Below are 22,299 nucleotides of genomic sequence, written 5' to 3'. Positions count from 1 at the left end.
ACAGAGGGTTTTCACAGCCCTCATCCTACTTGACCCTCAGCACACGCATAGCATAGGAGAAAGAACTTGAGTGATGTGTTTGGAAGATCCTGAACTTGAACTCAGGTCTTCTGACTCGAAACCTAGGCCTTTTTCTGTGCCCCCTTGAGTTGGTACTGCCATGTGATGAGTGACAGAAGGAAATGCAAGAAAAGATGGCAGTCAAGCTGCCTATACACTCTGCTTTCTTCTCAGGCCCAACTCAAAACTATGCCCAGAGAACACAGTTGTGTAGCCTGACCCTCAGCACCCTCATTCACAAGCTCTCTAGGCTCAGTGCACACTGCTCCATGATACCTGAGCTTGCCAAGCAGGGCTTCTGGGAGTTTTCAGTCACGCAACTGTTTCCTTTACAGGGGCTTTGTCCAGCTGGGTCCTCTGTGCCTTTGTCCTGCTGGGTCCACTATCCTTTGCCACTACCTAGGCCTACCTTGGAGATGGAGATGGCACCCCAGTACTCTTGCCTGGAAAATCCCATGGACGGAGGAGCCTGGTGGGCTGCCGTCTATGGGGTCACACAGAGTCAGACACGACTGAAGCGACTTAGCAGCAGCAGCAGGCCTACCTAAGATGCCACTACTCCATCTTCGCAGAACGTCCTCTCCCCTCCCACCATCCCCAGGCTCCTGTTCCCCCAAGATCTCTTCCTGGTGGGTTCCAGCCAGTGGTGTCCCCTGTCCTGCAGGCCTCCTGCTCACCTGTGCTACATTCTGAGAGACGCTGTATCGTTCCCCCATGGCATCCTTGGTGCCAGCCCTGCCTCCCGAGCTTGAGAAATAATCAATTACATTTATAAACAAATTTAGAGCGCTTGGTTCTTGCTGAGCACTTTGGGTCAGCATAGAGGATACCAAGAAGAACCAGCAAAGCACTGAGGGCAGGACCAGGGCCAGCAAGGGCTCAGGGACCTGGGTCTCCAAAGCCTAGCTGGGAGACCTCTCACCCAGTCAGCTTCCCATGAAGTGATGACTCTCCCCCAGCCGAGTTTCTTACCATGGAGGCGAAGATGGGCAGGAACAGGGTGGTGGTGGCCACGTTGCTTGTGCACTCGGTGAGCACAGCAATGAGTGAGGACATGATCAAGGTGATGGCTGTCGGGGACACAGTGTGCAAGGGCTCCATCTGCTTCCCCATCCATTCTGACAGCCCTGAAGCCTGGGAAGCACAGGGAGGGCTGTCACCACAGGGCTACTGGCTCACAGTTCCTCCAGAGCCCAGAGGGACCTTCATCTCTCTCCGAGGAGCTCCAACCAGACTTCACTTCCAATTCTCTTTCTCTGAATACCTACTGCACCATAGGTGCTGTCATCCATGCCCGCAGTTTCAATCTCCAACCTCACTCTGCTGTCTCTGAAATCTGTATCTCCATCCCAGCTGGTCTACTGTCTGGATTTCCACCCAGATGTCCCAGGAGCATGTCAGGCTCAACACGACCCCTGAATTCACCCTCTCTAGCCCAGAATCTGCTCCCCCTAGGCTCCCCAGCTCAGTGACTAGACTCACCTAACCTAGAAGCCTGTCCAACCTAGAAGGCTAAGGAGTCATCTTGGGGTCTCTCTCCCCCTTATTCTTTATGCCTGGTGACCATGTCACCCAAAACATCTCAAGTCCATCATCTCCTCTCAGTCTCCCACAGTTCTTGAAGCTCAACAGAATGATTTGAGCCAGAAACTGGGGAATTTATATTTGGGGCTTTAGGCTGAGAATAGATTGTCCAGGGAGAGAATGAAAAGTGAACAGGTAAGAGGCTAAGGATAGAACCTTCGGGAACACTCATATTTATCAGAGAATAGAGGAAAAGTCAGCGTAGCAGGCAGAGCAGGAACAGCTAGAGTTAAAAGTAGGAGAGAATGATGTCTTGGGGACAAAAAGAGGAAAGAGTTTCAAAGAGGAGAGAGTGGTCCATGGAGTCCAGTGTTCTGAGCCTGTGTTAGATGAAGGCTATATGGCATCTGCTGGATCTCCCACAAGCCCCGCCCTTCTTAGGCCTCCATTCCAGACATCCCGAGAGATTTTTCCTAAGTGTAGATCTGACCAAGTCACTCTCTGGCTTCAACCCTTCAGCAGCTGCCACCACTTTCAGAATAAAGTCCACACTCCTGATCTTGATCCTCAGTGAAGCCGTTTCTGGAGGTAACACCAGCCTTATTATCTTCTGCTGTTCTTCAGCTAGATTATTTCACTTACTTCTTTACTCGTGTGTCACTTCTTTCTGAAATGCTCTTCCAGATACGCCCCTCACCTAGGATGGGAAATCCTCAAAAACAGAGACTGCATCTCAATCTCCTCTGTAATTCCTGTGCCTGACCTAACATAGACTTAGTAGGAAGGTTTGATGACGATTGAATGAGAGATAAATAGATGGATGGATGAGTGGACGGAGAAGTGACTAAATGGATGGATATGTTCATAAAAAAAAAAATAGTTATGAACCCACTACTTGCCAGGCTGTCCTAGATACTGAGCAAACAGCAATAGTAAGATAGACCAAGTTTATCTATAACATTCTATTCCCAGATGGATGGACAGATGGATGAAGGACAGCAGCACCAAGGCAGCTCGTCCCCTCCCCCTCTAGCTCATTTCTCCCCTATTAGGGAAGGAGAGAGGGAAGAAAGTTGCATTTTGGAGGGTATTTTCTTCCAAATGCTGTTCTTTTCTCCCAATGTCACTACATACCTAGAGAAAAAAATTTCTAAATGGCAACTGTATCAACAAAAGAAGTCAGCAGGTAGATGAAGCAAAGGAAATGGTGAAACTATTCACAACGAGTTGAAAGAAAGATTTGCCTTGAATAAATCAAAGCAGAGATCATTATTCCCACAGCCCCCCAGGAGACTTCCCAGCATCCCCCACCTCTCTTGGCTAACCATGATTGTTCACTCATTTCTGAAATCAATCAGACAGCACTCTCTCTGTTCCGGGTACTACGCATGATGTAGGGTTTGCAGATGACAAGACAGAGGCACTGTCCTCCTGAAATGTGCAATTACACGGAGGAGACAAAGAAACACAGAGGCAGAGCCCTGGGTTGCTGGGAAGGAGGGGTGCAGAGGCTCTCAGCTGCCCTCCCGGTGAAGGAAGAGGCCCTAGGCAGCCCCCCACCCTGTCCCCGCCTCGGCAGTGGAGAAGTTACCTCGCATCCTTTAGCCACAGCGAAGCCGCCCCCCAGGAGAAGCACAATCCCCCAGGGCACTTTCTCCTGGGCCACCTTCCAATTCAGCAGTGGGGGTGGATAGAATGGAGTTTTTCTTTCTGAGAAGAGACAATAAAAATACACACATACATTAGGAATTCCAGTGGTGGTCCAGTGGTCAGGACCCTGTGCTTTCACTGCTGATGGCCATAGGTTCAATCCCTGGTCGGGAAACTAAGATTCCACAAGCCACATGGCATAGCCAAAAAAAAAAAAAAAATCACACACAACCCAGAGCAGCATTAGCAAGCAAAAGAGATAAAAGTGATCTCATCAAGGGGGCATAAAAGCCTACAAGGACAATGAGTACCATCTCATAGCTGTAAATCAGCTAAAATTTACAGTAATCACTACATTGACTGCTGGTAAAGACATGATATATTAAAGCTATGCTCTGGTAGCGTTATAAATTGGTACAGCCTGTTTGAAAAGCAATCTCCCAATACATTTTAAAAGCCTTTAAGACATATATACTCCTTTACCCCAGCAACATCACTGCTAGAAATTTTTCCTAAAGAAGAAACACCCTCAAAGAAAAAGCTATATATACAAAAGCATTCATTTATAGTAATGAAACATTCAAAATAGCCAGAATGCTCCATAACAGGGGAATGGTTACAGCCCCCTGATACAATATAATGCCATAATTAAGAAAATAAATATGAAGACTGCAACAGTAACAGGAAATGTTTAGAGAATAACTACAAACAAAAGCATGAAAACAAAATCCAACAGAGAAAACGGATTGAAATATGTTTTGATTATAGCTATATAATATCTATATGCATATTAACATAGACTGGGAGGGAGAGAGAAACCCCCCCAAATACTGATGGCATCATGGGAAATCCCTTTCTGTTCCTCTTATAAAATAAATAAGATTTCAAATGCTTAAAAAGCAAAAGAAGAGGTCTTGCACTAAAAAATACCCAGGGAAGTCTTGGAAAATACCCCCTCCCCAGACTCTGTAATCTAGCCAGGCCTTTGCTACAGGGTGAGGTTTTCTCCCTCCTGGGCCCAGAGAACCTCATGGAGACCCTTTGCTGCCAGGGCCCCAGCCCTGATGAGTGGGAGGCCAGGACAGGAGCCTTACCTTCCTCAGTCTGGCTGCAGAAGTTGAACTTGGGCCTCTGTGAAGGCATGACGAATAGCAAGATGGCCACAAAGATGGCCACAGTGGCATCGGAGGCGTACCTGGGCAGGGACAAGCACATAGGGTTAGCCCAGCTTGGCTGGAGTGACAGTCACACAGCGAACCTGCTCTGCGTCCGAATGCTCCTACGTGAGGAAGCTGGCTCCTCTGAGAAAGAAAACTGATACTCCGGGACTTCGCTGGTGGTCCAGTGGCTAAGACTCTGTGCTCCCAATGCAGGGGGCCTGGGTTCAATCCCTGGTTGGGGAACTAGATCTCACATGCTGCAACTAAAGCCAAATAAATAAATAATAAAAATGAGAAGAAAGGAAAGAAAGAAAATTGATACTGCAAAGGCCAAGATCAGGGGTGCTGAGATAGACTGAATCCAGGCTGGAAACCAAGACGCCTACATTCTTGGCCCAGCTCTGCCACCGTCTTTGAGTGACCCTGAGCAACTCATGTCCCTCTCAGCCTGTGTTGCTCTGTAGGTGAACTTTGTGTGCTCTTCTCAACCAGATTTTCTGGATTCTGGGGTCACCAGGGTGACCACAAGGACTCTGGGGCGACCCCAAGCAGACCTTCAGAATGAAATAAGGCACTAATCGGTGGCTATCTCTCAGACATCGTCCGCCTTTTCTAGGATATGCATGGTCTCAACTTTTCTTCCTTTCTGACCACGTGACTTAGCCAGAAGAGAAACTCCATATCTCCCTCTTGCCAAGTCTCTTTCTAAAGAAGCTTCTGGACCCTGGGTGTGCGTCTTCAGAGGGACTCATCCGAATCCGGAGAAAGATAAGAAAGGAAAGATGGCAGAACAGAGACTGGGAAACCGGAGCAATGGGAGCCCCAGCCCTCGCCCAGCGAACTCCTATCACAGCCTGGCTGCTCTGAGGGACCGCAAGAACACATCTGTGAGCTTGTCGGGAAGACTGGCGAGACAAAAGCAAGTCTGGAAACCAACAGAGCGTTCCAGAACTGGACGGCGGAAAAGGAGGAGAGCCACGGAAGGTGCTGCGGGAGGAGCCACTTACTTTGTCTTTCCCTCTGCCCAGGCGATCGACACCCAGCCGGGCATGAAGCCGGGGTCCCGGGTGAACCAGAGGCCAACCAGCAGAAAGAAGCAGAGCAGGACGTTGATCTCAGCGAAGGAAAGGGGCCCCAGCTTCCTGTACTCTGCCCACAGCACCTCGTGGGCAGACTTCTCGTTCTTCTTTTCCAGGCTGCAGCCCCAGGACAGACTAGAGGAGGCAAAGATGACAGGGTTGGGGGAGCGTGTTGGTTGGCCCGGGACCATCACCAGGGGGCCTTGAGCAAGTCCCTCCCCACTCCACATCTGTCATCTGCCCACTCGACTTCACAGGACGTAGTGGCAAAGTCTGTTTTGTGTGCCCAGCATATGCCCCAGGATGCCCCCAGAACTGGAGGGTGCCCCCAGAGGAAGCCTGAGAAGGCGCAGGTCAGATGGCCAGTTTAGATCGAGACTCAGGAAGAGAGGATGGCCAGGAGGGTGGGAGACTGAGCGAAATGAAGTAGGGATGGACAGGAGCAGAGGGGGCAAAAACAAGCAAAGTCGAAGCCACCACTGGCAAGGGCATCCTGGCCGGTACCAGTCGCCTAGAGGCCAGCTGCTGCCATCATCTAGGGGACGCTGAGAAATATGGAACCAGCTTGAGGTGGAGCCAAGGCACCCTCACAAGCTCCCTATCTTCCTCCTCCCACTGCGGCCTGGAGCTGCTTTCAGTGGTACTGGCATGCCAGTCCTAATCATCAGGTGGCTCTGGAGGACACAAGGAACAAGGACAGGTCCCAGCAGCCTGGGTCAGGCAGGAGTAAGGTGGGTGCTTCCACTCCAAGGAGCTGAGGCGTAGGATTAGGGACCCAGCAGACTCTGGGGGCTGGAAGTGAGTGTGACTAAGGCAGGGGGAGAAACCAGCCAGGTCCTGCTCTTGGATGGGCTCCCAAGGGACAAGGGCTCATTGGCTAACACACCTGCCCAGGGCACCCTGCAGCACATCTCCCTGGGGAGGATACCTAGCCTTGGGGAGAGCTGATTCATTGGAACAGACCCTGATGCTGGGAAATATTGAGGGCAGGAGGAGAAGGGGGCAGTAGAGGGTAAGATGGTTGGATGGCATCCCTGACTCAATGGACATGAGTCTGAGCAAACTCCGGGAGATGGTGAAGGACGGGAAGCCTGGCGTGCTGCAGTCCATGGGATCACAAAGAGTCAGAGAGGCCTGAGGGACTCTCAACAGAAGTCTTGGGGAGGGACTGGCTGGGACCCCTGGCACACAGAATGCCGACCCTGCGGAATCCATCAGCCTGAAGGTGGTGGCAAGGCCAAGCTGATTGTCCCTAGAGAGCCGTCCCTCCTGGGAGTCCTTCCTGGACCCTGAGTCAGGCTTGCAGGGAGCACAGGAGTTGCGGGATAGGTGCCGAGGTGCCGAATCCTGGAGCCAAACCGCCTTCAGGAGGGTGCGAGCCAGCCCAGGGATGCGGCGCGGCCTGGAGCAGGGGCCCAGGGATGTCTGGGCACATCCTCCTGGCGCTCAGGGGTAGGAAAGGATGCGACAAGGGTGCGGGCTGGGAACCCAGGTCTACACAGCCCGCCAGGACCTCTGCTTTGGACAAGAGGCCAGGCCGTTTTTCCCCAGGGTCACCCACCAGGGACACCTTCTAGATCATCCTGCAGGGGGATGGCTCCGCTGGGGTGGGAGGGGGCCTCTCTGTCCTCGCCCCCATGGCATGAGAGTCTGTGTTCTACCTGCCACCAGTCTATTGCCTCCTGTAGTTCCCAAGACTCTGGGGCAGGGCCGGAATCTGCAGGCTTCCAGAACAGGAAAAGGGGGGACTCTGGTAGCCGCCCAGCTCTTTTCTGATGCTGGTGACACATCCTGACAACACAGCGGCTGCAGACTCTGGGGCAGCATCGTATATTCAGTTGTCCAGTGCTGGCCCTGCCATAGAGGTGCCGCCAGGCCTTCAGGTCCCTCTGAGGCTAAGCATTCCAGGCTTATCTGTGGGTTAATCCACCTGGTGACCTCTGGGCTGGCGTGAGAGAAAGGTGGACCCAGCCTTCCTGTGGGATTCCTGGGGGCTGGGTGGGTGCACAGTATCCTTCTGCAGTAGAATGGCCTTCCTCGAGATGCTGATGAACGGGGTAGACAGGCTGCTGGAGAGGCCAAGGGGCCCCGAGCCCTGGAAGGGGTCCGGAGAACCCTCCTCCCTGACTCAGAGCTTAGCCTGATGAGGAGGGCTGGGTGTAAGCCAGCAATAATATCCCACGAGTCCTGAGGGGTCCTGGGGTGGACCTCCTTGGCTGGACGTGGCCTAGGAAGCTGCCCATAAACTCTGGAAGATCCATTTTATCTGAATCAGGCTGGAGGGAATGACCCCAACATTGCTCTCTATGACCAACCAGATAAGGATTCAAGCTGGGCAGCCAGGCGCCTAAGGGAGCAGCTTCCCTTTCATGAGGGGGTCGGAACACGGGGCTGACGGAGGCCTGAGTGTACCTTTATCTTTTTATTACAGCTGCTCTGATTACGGATAGAGTTTTTGTTTTGCTCTAATTTTCAAGACAATTCCTCCTTCGGAAGAAAACCAAAATGCCCCCCTTTCCCCATTAACTCATAGGTTTTCGTGGGCATCTTTGCCTTTCATCTCTGAAGTCTCCTCTCTCCTGCCACAGAGGCCTGTTTTCCATCGGAGCTCAAGCTCCCTGTGAATCAAGGCACAGAGCACGCGGCTCACGGAGATAAGTCCGTGCCTTTAAAAATGACAGCAACAGGGACTTCCCTGGTGGTCCAGGGGCTGAGACTCTGCGCTCTCGATGCAGGGGGCCCTGGTTTCACCACTGGTCAGGGAACTAGATTGTGCACACCCCTATGAAGATCCCATATGCCGCAGCAGAGATCGAACAATCCCAAGTGCCGTAACTAATACCGGGGGCAGTCAAATAAATGAAAATAAATTTTTAAAAAATTAAAAATGACAGCATTTTGAGGTGTTTGTCAGCCATGCGTCATGGTTTCTGTGCACAGCCTGGCTGCCGTCAAGGTTGACCTTGGTGAACCATGCCTGTGTGCTGGGAACCAGAAGGTAAACTTTGCAGAAGTGGCGTGCTTCTGGGAACATTGCGAGCGTTCAGTAAATCTGGGCTTGGATTGATTGGGACACTCTCAGGCCATCTGCCGTGACCTGTCCTAAAAGACACTTGCGGCCAAGTGGAAGTCCGTCCAGTTCTACGCCAAGAACAAGTGCTCGTTAATTGCTTTGACTTGCGTTCAATAGCGCACCTGTTCCTTCTCCCTGGGCTGGGCGCTGGGCGGGTGCGGGGGTCAGAGAGGACTTGCCCGCAGGCCACAGAGGAGCTTGCGATGGGGGGAGGCACTGGAGCATGACTGCAGGTGCCAGGGGTTGGGGCAGAGCCTAGAGTGTCCAGGGAGGCCTGGAGCAGAGAGCAAGCTAGCAATCATCAGAATCGGAATGGCGGGGGGCAGGGTGGGGGGAAGCTGGGAAAGGAGTTGCCGAGGAAGAAAGGAGTTGCCGAGGAAGAAACGTTCTAACTGGCCTTGAAGATAGAGGAGGTTGGAAGGGAGGAAGGCAGGGAATGGCATTCCGGGGAGAGGGAACAGCACGTGCGAAGGCATGGGGAGCCACAGGAGTGGCAGGAAATGGAGGGCAAGCCAGCAGGAGATGGGGCTGCTGACCAGAAACGGTCAGAACCGGACAGGAAGCTCTCTCCAGACTCAGCTGCCCAGCCAGAGGGGTTTCCTGCAGGACCCGGCACACTACCCAGACCCACTACGGTGTCACCATCTCAGACTTACTCGAATCTCATGTACATGAAGCGGAGCCACAACCAGGAGAGCAGGAGCATGATCAGCATGTTGGGGAAGGCGAATCCGAACCAGGAGGCGAAGTTCACGACGTCTTTGCTGTCCGGAAACAACCTGATGGGAGCAGCGCCAGTCCCATGGCCAGTCTCCACCAGATGCTGGCCCGGGAGAGTGGGCAGGCCGGGCCCTCTGGACAGAGGCTGAGCTACAGCCGGGCCCCGAGAGGTGGCCTGAAGCAGGGGCCCCAGAACATAGCCACGCACAAGACAAGCCTGAGGTGTGGCCAACCGGCCTTCCTAGGGGTCCGCACCTGGCTGAGAAGCGCGTGAAAAGCAAGGCCCTTCAGTTCAGAAGAATACACCTTTGTATACACATAACTGGCCAATAGCTCCAGGGGGTCCACAGATTCCTCAGAATCACCTAGTGGGTGTGGGCTTTCACAAGAGAAGGGTCCCCTTAAAGATCAGATCTCAAAAGCTTCCCAGGGTGGAATCAGACAATGTTTCCTGGGGGCTGGAAGAGGGTCACTTCCACCCCCAGCCCCAGGCACTGATCCCTTTAGCCCACGAGTGAAGTGGCATAGAGCTTCCCTGCTGGCTCAGCAGTAAAGAATCCACCTGCCAATGCAGGAGGCATGGGTTCGATCCCTGGGTCAGGGAGATCCCCTGTAGGAGGAAATGGCAACCCACTCCAGTATTCTTGCCTGGGAAATCCCATGGCCTAAGGAGCCTGGTGGGCTACAGTCCATGGGGTTGCAAAGAGTCGGACACGACTGGTCAACTAAACAACAACATAGCCACAGAGTTTTTCTCACTCAGCGCAGACAGGCAGCTTTGCCCAGAGGAGCTCTGGGGAGAAGCATAAGGCTGTCATTACAGAAAACACTTGCAGAAGCAAAGCGGTCTGCTTGTTCCATCTCAAGTGTCCACCCTGCCAGGCTTCAGGCCTGCCCTTCCCACCTCCAAGCCGCCCTCCCCACCCCTGTCCAGGGTGCTTGTCTGCATAGGACGGGCACCACCATACTGCTGTCCCTTCTCTCTGTACCTACTGTGATTTGTGCTTACATTCATTAACACATTTGCATGACCCATCAGAACTCTCCAGGCATCTGCTACCCTCAGTTGCCCTCGAGTATCCCACTGGCAGGCCCCAGGACCCTCTCACTTCTGTGATCCCAGCCTCACAAGACCAGGCACAGAACTGAGTGAGTGAGTGAGCCGGTGAGGCACCAGCTGACCTAACTGCTAACCTCCCCCAACGTCATAGGACCATCGTCATTAAAGAGCAAGGTCGTGAACCAGCTTTGAGGGGAGTATCTTTAGAGGTGTCTGTTTTCTATAAGTTTTAACCAAGGACCCTGCTTGTCGGACTATGTTGTCGTTTCCCATGACTGGCTCTGGGTTCAATCCACATTCCCCTTCTGAGCAAGAATCCTGAGCCCGGGAAAGAAAGGTGGGTCTTGGCCCAGAGCGAAAAGCAACCCTGTCTGTGGACATCAGCTCCCCCGCTGTGGGGTCCTGAGCGTGTGCAGGGAGGCTGGGCCACAGAGGCTGAAGGCAGCCCATCCTCCCTGCTCTGACATGTCCCCCAAGCCCCGGGGCCCAGCTGAAGCGGAGGCAGCGGTGGGTGGGCCCCTCCAGCCCCATCCCTCTCACCCAGTTACTGTCCCCAGAGTCATGGCCAGCGACTCACTCTTGCATCTGGCCCAGGAGCACCACGTTGGGTCCCGTCCCGGTCAGGGTGGCAGTGCCTCCGATGCTGGCCGAGTAACATATGCACAGGGTCATGGCCTTGCGCACGTTCTTCCTGTTGACCTCCTGCTGCTTCACAGAGGGACCTTCCAAAGTCGCTTGGTTCCCTGCGGTGGGCACACCGCCATGAGCTGAGCCAGCCCGGCTCCAGCTCCAGCTCCCGACCCAGCTGCTGACTTGAGGCTCTGGGCATGCCGGCTCTGCTGGCTCTTCCCCCAGGTTTTCCTTCCTCAGCCTCAAGCCCCAGGCTGTGGTCTGACCCCATCTGCCACCCACGGTCACGTCCCACGGCTCCTCAATGACTTGTGCGAAAACTCAGCAGCTTCAGACACACTCCTTTCTTTCCTGCCTCCTTGCTCTCACTCAAGATGTTCCCTTCATCTGGAGGGAGGAGGGGCAGGGGGTAGTCCCAATCCATCTCAGATGTCCTCTCCTCCTAGCAAGGCCTCTCCCTTTTTGGCACTTCCTCCGTGTCTGGTTTATGGCATTCTGGGGCCTCTCTCAAGTCAGATGAACTGACCGAGGGGCCTCTTGCGCCCACCCCACCAGGCTCTGTGAATCCGTAGTACGACGGTGTCTGCTTCATCTCTGCAGGCCAGGACCTGGCCCAGGGTCTGACCATCAGCACAGGCCCCAACAGGCCATGCGGGGCCCTAGGGATGAACGATGCAGAGGAAAGACACAGGCACTCTGACTTCCTTGAGCTCAGTGTCCAGCAGGGAAGCCAAGGTGTGACCACCAACCCCAAAACCTGTGGGAATAGAGTGGCGGAGGGACTTGGCTCGTTCAGAGGAGGCCTCCCTAAGGATGAGTAGAGGTAGAAAGGATTCCACGGCATCCAGTAGATGCTCAAAAGATACCCAAATGAATAATCACATCAACATGTATTGACTTCTGTGATGGAAGGAACAGATGTGGGGGGAACTTGCTGTAAGCTCCATGAAAAGATGGAACTTTTATACACTAATCACATTCCTAAAAGTTAGGAAAAAGGCGTTTCAAAGTATTTCTCTATGTGCTTGTGAAAAAAGAGGGCTCCAGAAAGTAGGGAGGTGGCTCAAGTTTTTGGAAACAGAGGAGAGGACTGCCCTGGCCAGGGGCTCACCTGGCAGCTCGCCGGCCTTGCCCTTTTCTGCCAGCTCCAGGGTCCCCAGACTGGCCTCGGTGGCTGCACTCGTGGCCTCCATCTGCTGCAGCACAGCCTCCACGATGGGCACCATCATGGCTGTGGTGGCCGTGTTGCTGATCCACATGGAGAGAAAGGCCGTGGCGCCCATAAAGCCCAGCATCAGCCTGCAGAGGAGGGGCAGAGAGGAAAGCCAGAGAATTCCCCACCCCCAGCCACCCCCAACCCCTAGGGAACTAGGTCCTGCCCCCTGCAGGGACGCCAGGGCCCAGCACCAGGCTGCAGAGGCCTGTTTGGGACTGGATAGTCTAGGAGTGATGCTGTGTTAATACCTCCCTCCCGACCTCCCTCCCTCTGCCACTCTCCACAAACATTACTGACGTCTACTCTGCTGGCTACTGGGTCACCACGGGGCCTCAGCTCCCATCGTGGCTCTAAGGAGCTCACGCTCCAGCAAGGTAAGCACAGGCATGCAGCTGGCGCCGGCACAGGCATGCAGCTGGCGCCGGCACAGCGTGGAGCTGGCCCCAGCACAACCTAGGGGCGCACAAGGAGCAGTCCCAGCTTCCCACTTCTACCTGGAGGATTCCCAGCCCCCCAGATCCTGCTCCGCCTGAGTTCAGAAGGCCTACATGGAGTCAGGCTTCCAGGAGGGGGAGAGCCACGAGGGGCCTGGGGAAACGGGACCTCCCTCATGGCTAACCCCCGCCCCACCTTTCCACTCACACACTGTGCCCCCCTCCACTCTGCCGTGGATCAGAGCCCCAGAGAGTACTCAAAAAACATATTTCCTCCCCGTATGGCACCCCACTTTCCACCTCTGTCCCCGCTGAGTCATCTGCCTGGAAAACTCCCCTCATGGCCCTTCAGAGCCTTCAGGCAGCACCCCTTCCCTGTCGCCTCCCCACCAGTGCACACGGGGTAGGGCTGACCACACCCTCCTCCGTCTTCTCTAGGACGCTCCTCCCTGGCTGGAGCCGGAACCGTGTCCACGTCTGCCCCATGAGCACGGAAGGTCTGATTCTTCTCCATGGGTCCCACACACTTGGCACAAGGCCAGGAGCAGAAGGCGTTCCAGGGTTGGGGAGCAGGAGGGGGTTGGCTGAACGGAACTCAACTTCTTGGTCCCACACGCCCTTCTGCAGTCAGGCCCCTCCCCAGGGCCACTCATTTATTTGCCTGAAGAAGGGTCTGGGGGCTGCCCTGCACTGTGGTTTAGCCGATGTCCCTGCAGGTAGACCTCATGGCCTCATAAGTACAAAGGTTGGAAGCCAGGCTTAGAGGAGAGAGCAGTGACCGGGGGCGGGGGGGGGGGGGGGGGGGGGGCGGGGAGAGCAGAGAAGCGTGAATGAACATCCTGGATGTGGTTTGGGAGCAAGACAGTCCAGCACACTCCAGAATAAGGGCCACCCGCTGATGGAGAAAAGCCTCCCACTCAAAGGAGCCTCGGAACAAGAATTCGGGAGCCTGCAAGGCCTCATGTTTCTAGGCAATCAGTTCTGATGTGACCCTGAAAACCAATCGCTGGAAGAGCTCGATGTCAAGAAGGGTCACAGGTCAAAGAATCACAAGCCCTTACTCAAGAGAGCTGGGGTGCCAAGGGTGCTCAGACACTGGTCTCCTGGAGGGCGGGCAGGTCTCTGCCTTTAGGGCCCAGCACCGTCCTCGACACAAGGACATCGAAGGACAGACTCACTGTGAACTAACCCACCCGCCTTCCCAGGGCTGGGCTGGGTCATTGCAGTATTTAGAAAGATGCATCCTGAGTTCCGGATTAGAGGGGGCAGGGCGCCATCAGACAGGCCAGGTCCAATCCCCATGTGAAGTCAGCAGACCATTTAACCCCTCTCTGCCTCAAATTCCTCATCTACAGAACAGAACACGGGTAATGAGAATAAACCCCAACTCTCAGAGGTGTGGGAAGAGTTAGAAGCGGTGATGAATAAGTCCCTGGTATCATGCCCTGGGTACTGCAGGCACCACAGGGTGTCTGCAAGATCAGCTCCGTGACTTGGCGGGAATGGCCTGTGACTGGTGGGAAGACCTTGGAGAGGGGTGAGACAACTGAGTGGTGGGGGGAAGGTGAGGTGGGCAGCAGCTTTGCAGATGGAACAGATGTGCCAGCTTTGGAGAGATGACTTTTCTACTCCCCCCTGAGCTAGGTAGTTCAGCCATCTCTTTCCTGCTTTCCCCACACAACTCCTAGGGGCATCAGGTACAGCTTGATCCAGCCTCCACCCACCTTGTCCCCTGGATCCTGCAGCCTGTCCCCCAAGGAAGTCTTCTGAACATGTAGGGACCCTTGATGAGCAGTCTCCTCTAGATTCAGAGAAACTTTACCCACTGCTGCTCACCATACACCTCCCCCCAGTTGCTTCCCTGCTCCCACCATCCTTGCATCTGGCCTCCCTAGCTAAGACTGTAACATGACCCACCCCGGGGTCTGCCTGGCTGCCCTGCCCAGGTAAGACCATGGTCAGCCCTTGCCTGTGAGTCTGTGGCACACATTCCCCCCCCCCCCCCCCCCCCCAGCCCTGGGCCTAACTGCGAGAGAGAGGAGGCATAATTACTGTGCAGGCTTGGTCCCCACCCAGAGGAGCGTGCGCAGGGCAATCCTCTTATGCAGCTTCCAGTGCTCCACGGCCACAGCCACGATGAGGCCGCCAAGGAACAGCATGTTGGTATCCTTCATGTACTGGATGCTCACCTGCGGGTGGGCACAGAGGCTGCATCGGACCCGCCCCCTGGCCACACACTACTTGGGCTCAGGGCCACCCAAGTCCCCAGAGACGGGCGAGCAGAACAGACGCTGACTTTAGGGCAGCTTGGAGTGGGGATGGAGGGTCAAGTGTACATCCCTCTGCCAGAGGGAGCCCACAAACAGGGTATGATCTGGTCCCCCAGATCCTACACAGCTGAGAGCTGAGCTCAGAGGATGAGTCGTAGGGAGAGATGCTCTGGGGCGCTCACCTGCTTAGAGTCCAGAATCTTGAAGAGTGGGAAAAGCAAGGCAGGCAGGAGGGCAGTGACCGCCAGAGGGATGACTTCTGTGCACCAGTAAACGGCCATGACGATGATGATGTAGGCGCACCTGACAAACTGGAGAGACAGCCCTGCGCTCCTGCAGACTGCCTCCACCTCGCTCCCGGCCCAGAGCACTCAGCGCGGCCGCGGGCACGCGCGCCTGCGTGCTCACTCAGCGTGGCCGCGGGCACGCGCGCCTGCGTGCTCAGTCACTCAGTCGTGTCCGACTCTTTGCAACCCCATGGACTGTAGCCCACCAGGCTCCTCCGCCCATGGGAATCTCCAGGCAAGAACACTGGAATGAGTTGCCACGTCATCTGATGTGAAAAGCCAGCTCATTGGAAAAGACCCTGAGGCTGGGAAAGATTGAGGGTAGGAGAAGAAGGCGATGACAGAGGATGAAATGGCTGGATGGTATCATCAACTCAGTGGACATGAGTTTGAGCAAGCTCTGGGAAATGGTGAAGGACAGGGAAGCCTGGCGTGCTGCAGTCCATGGGGTCATAGAGTTGGACAACCTCCAGGGGATCTTCCTGATCAAGGGATCTAACACGGGTCTCTTATGTCTCCCGCACTGGCAGCTGGGTTATTTACCACTAGCGCCAAGCAGGTGCACAGCACAGCTATCTTCTAATTCGATCTTTCTACTGGCCTCACTCCACACTGCTGCTTCCTTTCTTTTGCAAATCAGATCGTATCACTCCTTTGTTTAAAAGCCTTTCTTTGCCTTCAGGACAGAAGCTAAATGCTCTAGCACTCTTTGGAGACCTTCTGCCCTGGAGCCGGCCCCTCCAGCCACATCTCCTTACACCCACTTTGAGCTCCACGACCCCAGAGCCATGGTGAGAACTGAGGCCGATGCCCCACCTCCTGCGGCTGCAAGACGCTCTCTTGGCCTGGAAACAGAGCTCAGGGCTCAGCTCACTGCTGCTTCTTGGGCATCTCCCCCTTCCTGCCCCTAGCCTGGGTCTGCGCCCTTCCTCTGTGCCCCTGCCTCCACCCCCAGCAAGCAGCACACTGAGTTGGCATTATCTGTTTCACCAGCACCACTCCTGCCCCGAAGGGTGGGGTCAGCAGTGGAGGGCAGAATCCGTGTCACTCAGCATCCAACGCAAGCCTGACACCCCAGGGACACTCAGCAAGTGCTGATTGGAGGAACGACCGGCACAGCATGGGCTGTGACAAACGCACCTGCGCACAATCATGGTTTATCATCACCCGAGATAACATGTGATATGCATGGAACATCGCACAAAGAGACATTCTTTGCCTGGATTGTCTTATCAGGGATAAAATATCCCAGGACACCAGCACCCCAGGACACCTCCCTACTCTGAGGCAGGGTTTCTCAACCTCAGCACTATCGATGTTTTGGGTTAGACGGTTCTCTGTTGAGGGGGAGGGGCCTGTCCTGTGCACGGCAGGGTGTGTGGGAGCACCCCAGCCTTCATCTCACTAGATGCCAGTGGCACTCTCCAGTTGTAACAACCACAAAAGGTCTCTAAACTTTGCCAGATGTCCCCAAGTTGAGAAGGAGAGGGGAGTCAATGCTGGCGACACCACTGGGCTGAAGGCAGGACAACAATGTGGTTAGAAGCCCAGCCTTGGACACCAGGCAGGCCTGATCAGTGATCAGTATCTGCCATTGCGTGGCCTACCTTGTCTTTGAGGTCGAGAAAGAGAGGTAGGAATGATCTGCTGCAGGGGTGGGCAGTGAGGAAGGGGTGGGCAGTGAGGGAGTGTGCAGTAGAGATTTCAAACACAGTTGCTGAGTCACTAAGTCTTCTGCAACCCCGTGGTTGCAAAACCCCACCAGGCTCCTCTGTCCATGGGATTTCCCAGGCAAGAATACTGGAGTGGGTTGCCATTTCCTCCTCCAGGGATCTTCCAGACCCAGGGATCGAGCCCTTGTCGCCTGCATTGGCAGGCAGATTCTTTACCACTGAGCCCCCAGGGAAGCCTCTTAAGCACAGTAATACTGTCTAAAACTCAGTCTCCTTCTTATCATCTGCTGCTGCTGCTAAGTCGCTTCAGTCGTGTCCGACTCTGTGCAACCCCATAGACGGCAGCCTACCAGGCTTCCCCGTCCCTGGGATTCTCCAGGCAAGAACACTGGAGTAGGTTGCCATTTCCTTCTCCAGTGCATGAAAGTAAAAAGTGAAAGTGAAGTCGCTCAGTCATGTCTGACTCTTAGCGACCCCACGGACTACAGCCCACCAGGCTCCTCCGTCCATGGGATTTTCCAGGCAAGAGTACTGGAGTGGGGTGCCATTGCCTTCTCCATACTGTTTCTCTGCCTTTTTGTAAACCTATTGTTAACCTTATTATTTTACAACTCAAAATCTCTCCATAAAACCCACGTGTGAAATGTCTTTTGCAATTTGGTGGGAGGAAAAGCTTTGTCTCCTACAGAGACTAATATGCTTCCTCTTTTTGAAAAGAAGGATTATGCAACTTATCATGTGTTCATTTTTGTCTTGGCTGCCAGGAAGCTCCAAGTCAAACTGTGTGCTCCATCATATGATAGCAATTCTCAATGTCTTTGATAAAATACTCCTCCTACTCCCAACCCTGGCCCCTCTCCCTGCTTGTTTCATGTCCTCACTTACAAATCAAGGCTTGAAGAGCACCCATTCTAAACGTATGCCACATAGAAAGTGATGTTTTTATTATAAATGGCAGATGACACGTGTAAGCAATTTTCCCAGACAGTTCCTGGAGGCTCCAAACGTAGCCAATAGAAAGCACACAAGACTAACTACCCACTCTCCTCCATGCTTTTATCAGAAGGCTCAGGAGATGCCCCTGAATAACGAGCTAAGTCACTTCAGTCTTCTCCGATGCTTTGTGACCCCCATGGACTGTAGCCCGCCAGGCTCCTCTGTCCATGGAATTCTCCAGGCAAGAATACTGGAGTGGGTTGCCATGCCCTCCCACAAAGTTGACCCTCCCTCATCTAGAATGCTCCAGAGGGTTGTGGGGAGATCAGGAAAGGACAGGTGACCTTTGAGAAGCCTGAAGAGAGGCTGGCAACCATGCAGAATGAGATGGGTTCTAATTGCAGATGGGAGCCTGAACCCCAGTGAGCTCAGAGCCTTCTCTGCAGCAGAGAGTATGACCCGAGGAGTACTTCAAGCTGAGCTCACCGTGGACAATGGGATTTAAAGGTCAGCACCCAGCACAGTACTGAGCACAAAGGGTAGCTCAATAAATATGTTAAATGCACAACTGAAGAAAACTGTGGCTTATCATTAACCTAATTATTAAGAAGGGCATCCACGACATTGTTTAATGGGAAAAGTATAGCTAAAAGAACATACTGTGTGTACGTTATGGGATTTGAATATATTTTCATTTTCACTTTATACTTTCCAGACATTAAAAAATTTTAATAACAATGAATGTATTGTTTATTTAATAAAAAGCAATTTAAAGAAAAAGAAAGAACCCAGAGAATGGGTAGAAGAGTGGAGGAGAGATGATGACTGGAAGGAAGCAAGGTGTAGGAGAATAAAAGAAGGAAGCCTGCAGCAGAGAGAGTTCGGGGCACCGGTGGAGGGGGACTCACGCTAGGAGTCGCTACCGTCCCCTTGGATGGTGCTGCCCAGGCTGCTGAGCTCTCACAGCCTTCCCTGTCACTCTGCCCCTGACCCTGGGCTTCCTTGCAAACTTTGTGGCCCTGAGGGTGGGGGCAGGGAGCTCTTCAGTGGTGACCAAAACAGAAGCTCAAAGGGAGAAAACAAGGAGACAGGGCTCCAGGCTCCCGGGCACCTGCCCCACCACCAGGCAAGAGAACGCAGGAAGACAGCCTTTGGAATGACTGTCACTGATGGCTCCCCTTCCCTTGCCTGATCCTCCCTCCCATCGTAACACACAGACACAGACACAACCTGAGCTGGGGGTCCTAGCTCAGGGTCTCCACTGTATGTTGGCAGGGTAGGGGGCGGGTGGTCTTGGTCACACTCTCCTGGAGCAGGAGGGTCAGCAAAGTGACTGTAATTAGTCCGGGGAACATTATTCCCACCAGCAGGACTCAAATCACAGCTCTCCTGCCTGACTCCCTCCCACAGCCAGTAACAGCCCCAAATCTCTTTCTACAGAGGAAATATTGTGAATCACAGTTGATGTGGCAACTGAAGAGCCACCCTTGTTGGACCTGCTGTCCTCAGCCCATCCAGGGTCTGTGATCAGCCTACCCAAGGGCTCCTCCCCCACCTAGGAACCAGCATGATCTCTTTTGGCCCCTACGGCCATAAAATGTCAAAACCAAGCCTCCTTGCTCCATTGTACAGATGAGAACATCAAGGCCCAGAGAACACAGGGGCTTGGCTAAAATCACAAGGATGCGTGAAAGGTAGAAGTCCAGTTCTCTTGAAGCCTGGCTTCCTGATACCCAGTACAATCCCACTCCTCCAGGACTGCCTTCAGAACGCCACCCAAAGAGATCCTCTGTTGCCCAAACCTGCCTGGGTTGTAGGGGGTTGGGGGAGCAGAGGTTTCCTGTCTGGGCTGAGAGTGAAAGGCTGAAAGAGGGAATAAGTAAGGAGCAGCCAGCAGCCACAAAAGGTTTCAAAGGGCTCGGGCCTCTGCCAAACGGGCCTCTCACTGCCCAGCGGGACCTGGGCCAGCGCTCCCGGCACCGCCCCCACCCTGCGGCCAAGGCCATTCATTCTCTGCTTCCTTCCCGGGAGCCCTCAGAGGCCAGGGCTCTGAACGCAGCTTCCCCGCAACCCTGGGTTGTGCCACCCAAGGCGTGAGTTCTGGGAACATGTTCTGCCTCCTGCCGCAGCCACAGCGGGCAGTGAGCAAAAGCAAGCCAACCTGACCTGCCTTTTCAGCTGGGAGCGGCAGCAGGACTCTGATTCAGCTGTGGCTTCCTAGGCTTCAGAGCTGGAAAGAAATGTGCATCATAGATAGGAAAACTGAGAGTCGAAGGAGGGCCAGAAGGGGACAAAGATAGGACTCAGGAGCCCCTGGTGGCTCCGACGGTAAAGAATCCGCCTGCAATACAGAAGACCTGGGTTCGATCCCTGGGTTGGGAAGATCCCCTGGAGGAGGGCATGACAACCTGCTCCAGTATGTTTGCCTGGAGAATCCCTATGGACCGGGGAGCCTGGCGGGCTACAGTCCAGAGGGTCGCAAAGAATCGGACACGACTGAGCAACTAAGCACAGCACAGGGTCCACTGAGGTCGAGACTTTGTCCTGTCTGTCCCTGAGTGGCCTCAGAAGCCACCTACAGCTGGGAAGTCCTAAGTGAAGAGACAGGAGCGAGAAGGAAAAGCCAAGTGCCCAAGCTCCCTGTTGGCACAGGTGGCACTTAGGGACCCTGGGGACCGGGTCATGCACCTGGGAAATTCTGAGCCTGTGGATGGGCTGTGTGGCCAAGATCTGTGCTATTTTCTAGGTTTGTGTGCTTTCCAAGACGGTTCTTGTTTCCAGGGATCTGTGAATCCCAAGATCCATGCCCCTCAGAATTCCTCGCAGGGCACCTCCCACAGTACCCGGAGCTCCAGAAGGTGCGTGCCCCCGGGGAAGTCGTGCCCGCCCGGGTATCCGTGCGCTCCACCTAATGGTCCCGGGTTTGGTGCCCCATAAGGGGCACCCGGCTCCCGGAAGCCACCATGCTGCCCAGAGACACAACTGACCTTGGCGGGCATCAGAATGATGAGTGGCAGCAGCAGGATCGGGGTGAGGAACAAGATCACGAAGGACTTGAACTTGGAGACATAGCTCAGTGCCGAGGCCATCGCGGAGAGGGAACCTGGCGGGAGAAGCGAGAGAAGGGCAGCCAGTCGTTGCACGGGCTTAAGAAGGGGCCGCGGTCCAGGGTGGGTTGGAGGGGGCGGCGGCAACTCCGCCTCCCACGACGGAGCCTCCCCTCGGCCCCGGGGGCGGGGCCATCCCCGCAAGGTCGGTGGGACAAGCCTGCCCCCAACTCTGCCTCCGGGCGGGGCCTGCGGGCTCCAGCGCTACGGGCAGGAGCTCCAGGAGGGGTCGGGTGCCCGGCACCTCCCGACTCTCCAAGCCTTTCCTGCAGTGCCTTAGACAGGCGTGCCCGAGGGCGTCCAAGCGGGAGGGATCTGTCATTCAGTCGGGGCTTAGACATTCGGGTGGCCCCCCGACCCCCCTCTGCATCTTCATCTGCCTTTCCTGGGCGCCGTCTGGGTCCCAGGTGAAGGTTCCCAGCGGTTTCTGAGTCTTTCAGATCCATCTCCCCAACCTCTCCCTCCCTTTTCACCTGGTTACCTCTGCTCCTCACACGCCGGAGGGGTCTCCCGCAACGGCAATGACCCACCGAGCAGCCAGCGCGGTCTGCTCCGGGGGCCTCTTCTCCTCGCCTCCCACCAACCCCACCACCCTCGTCCGGGTCACGCTCGGTTTCCCTGCCGGGAATGCGCTGCTCTGAGCACAGGACCCGTCCCCCGCGCCCACGCCCTCTCCCACCCAGCGCATCCCCGGCACTCTCCAGCGATCGAGATTAAGAGGTGAGGCCACTGTCCTCTGCTGTCCCAGCGGCTTTCGCCCTCCAGCGGATACCCGCTCAGCGGGTCGACCGCCCAGCTGGCGCTGCGTCCGCGGAAAGCCGACTGAGCCCGCCTGACCGAGCAGCTACTGTCCTTCTACTGGGAAAAGAGGGTCCAGAGAGGAAGTGACTTAACCAAGGCTGCAACGAGAAGGTCGTTCATTCCCTCAGCCGCCGCCGCCTGCAGGGTACTGAGCAGCTATTATGTTCGGAGCCCTGTTTTGTGTGCTGGAGGTGCAAGGATGCAGACGCTGCCGCCACCCCCAACTAGCACTTTTCTTCCTTCTCTGTCTCCCTGTCCTCTCATTCTTCAGTTTTCTCTGGAGGAGTCCTACCCCTGTTTGTGGTTTAACCATAGCCTGCCCCATAGAGATTACTATCCTCCGTCTTTAGAGGATAACATGTCTGAAGAGGACAGAGAATGAGATGGTTGGATGGCATCACCGACTCAATGGACATAAGTTTGATCAAACTCTGGGAGATAGTGAAGAACAGGGAAGTCTGGTGTGCTGCAGTCAAAGGGGTCGCAAAGACCTGGACACACTGATCCACTGAGGAACAACAGTCCTCGGTCTTCCACCTAGCTCTGATGCCAGAGTCCCAGATTCTCCATATTCCCAAAGTCTTCCAGTCTGGATGTGTCTCAAGTCCCTAAACTCATC

At 54.7% G+C, this 22,299-nt stretch overlaps 2 protein-coding genes across 3 annotated transcripts in view; one reads left to right on the top strand and one right to left on the bottom strand.

Moving 5' to 3' along the window:
* C11H17orf100 (chromosome 11 C17orf100 homolog) overlaps positions 1-8,361 on the top strand; it is a 36,106-nt gene extending 27,745 nt beyond the window's left edge. The window contains exon 3 of one of the 2 annotated variants that reach the window (XM_069542795.1): positions 8,007-8,361. The gene's annotated coding sequence lies outside the window, so the exon portion shown is untranslated. Of the gene's footprint in view, positions 1-395; positions 841-8,006 lie in introns of those variants that run through there. The other variant, XM_069542798.1, reaches the window with a different exon arrangement.
* Positions 1-21,152, bottom strand: part of SLC13A5 (solute carrier family 13 member 5) — a 30,056-nt gene extending 8,904 nt beyond the window's left edge. Inside the window, exons 1-10 of the mRNA XM_069542786.1 lie at positions 20,760-21,152; positions 15,059-15,187; positions 14,659-14,795; positions 12,068-12,255; positions 10,904-11,069; positions 9,203-9,325; positions 5,402-5,608; positions 4,329-4,429; positions 3,176-3,294; positions 1,033-1,194 (exon numbers count right to left, since the gene is read on the bottom strand). Coding sequence (XP_069398887.1) covers positions 1,033-1,194; positions 3,176-3,294; positions 4,329-4,429; positions 5,402-5,608; positions 9,203-9,325; positions 10,904-11,069; positions 12,068-12,255; positions 14,659-14,795; positions 15,059-15,187; positions 20,760-20,861 — 1,434 coding nt within the window. The 5' untranslated portion in view covers positions 20,862-21,152. The remainder of the gene's footprint in view (positions 1-1,032; positions 1,195-3,175; positions 3,295-4,328; positions 4,430-5,401; positions 5,609-9,202; positions 9,326-10,903; positions 11,070-12,067; positions 12,256-14,658; positions 14,796-15,058; positions 15,188-20,759) is intronic.
* Positions 21,153-22,299: the final 1,147 nt, after the last annotated feature.

The sequence above is a fragment of the Ovis canadensis genome, chromosome 11 (assembly GCF_042477335.2).
Source record: "Ovis canadensis isolate MfBH-ARS-UI-01 breed Bighorn chromosome 11, ARS-UI_OviCan_v2, whole genome shotgun sequence".
Classification (NCBI taxonomy): Eukaryota; Metazoa; Chordata; class Mammalia; order Artiodactyla; family Bovidae; genus Ovis; species Ovis canadensis.
This window is presented reverse-complemented; position numbering and strand designations above follow the sequence as displayed.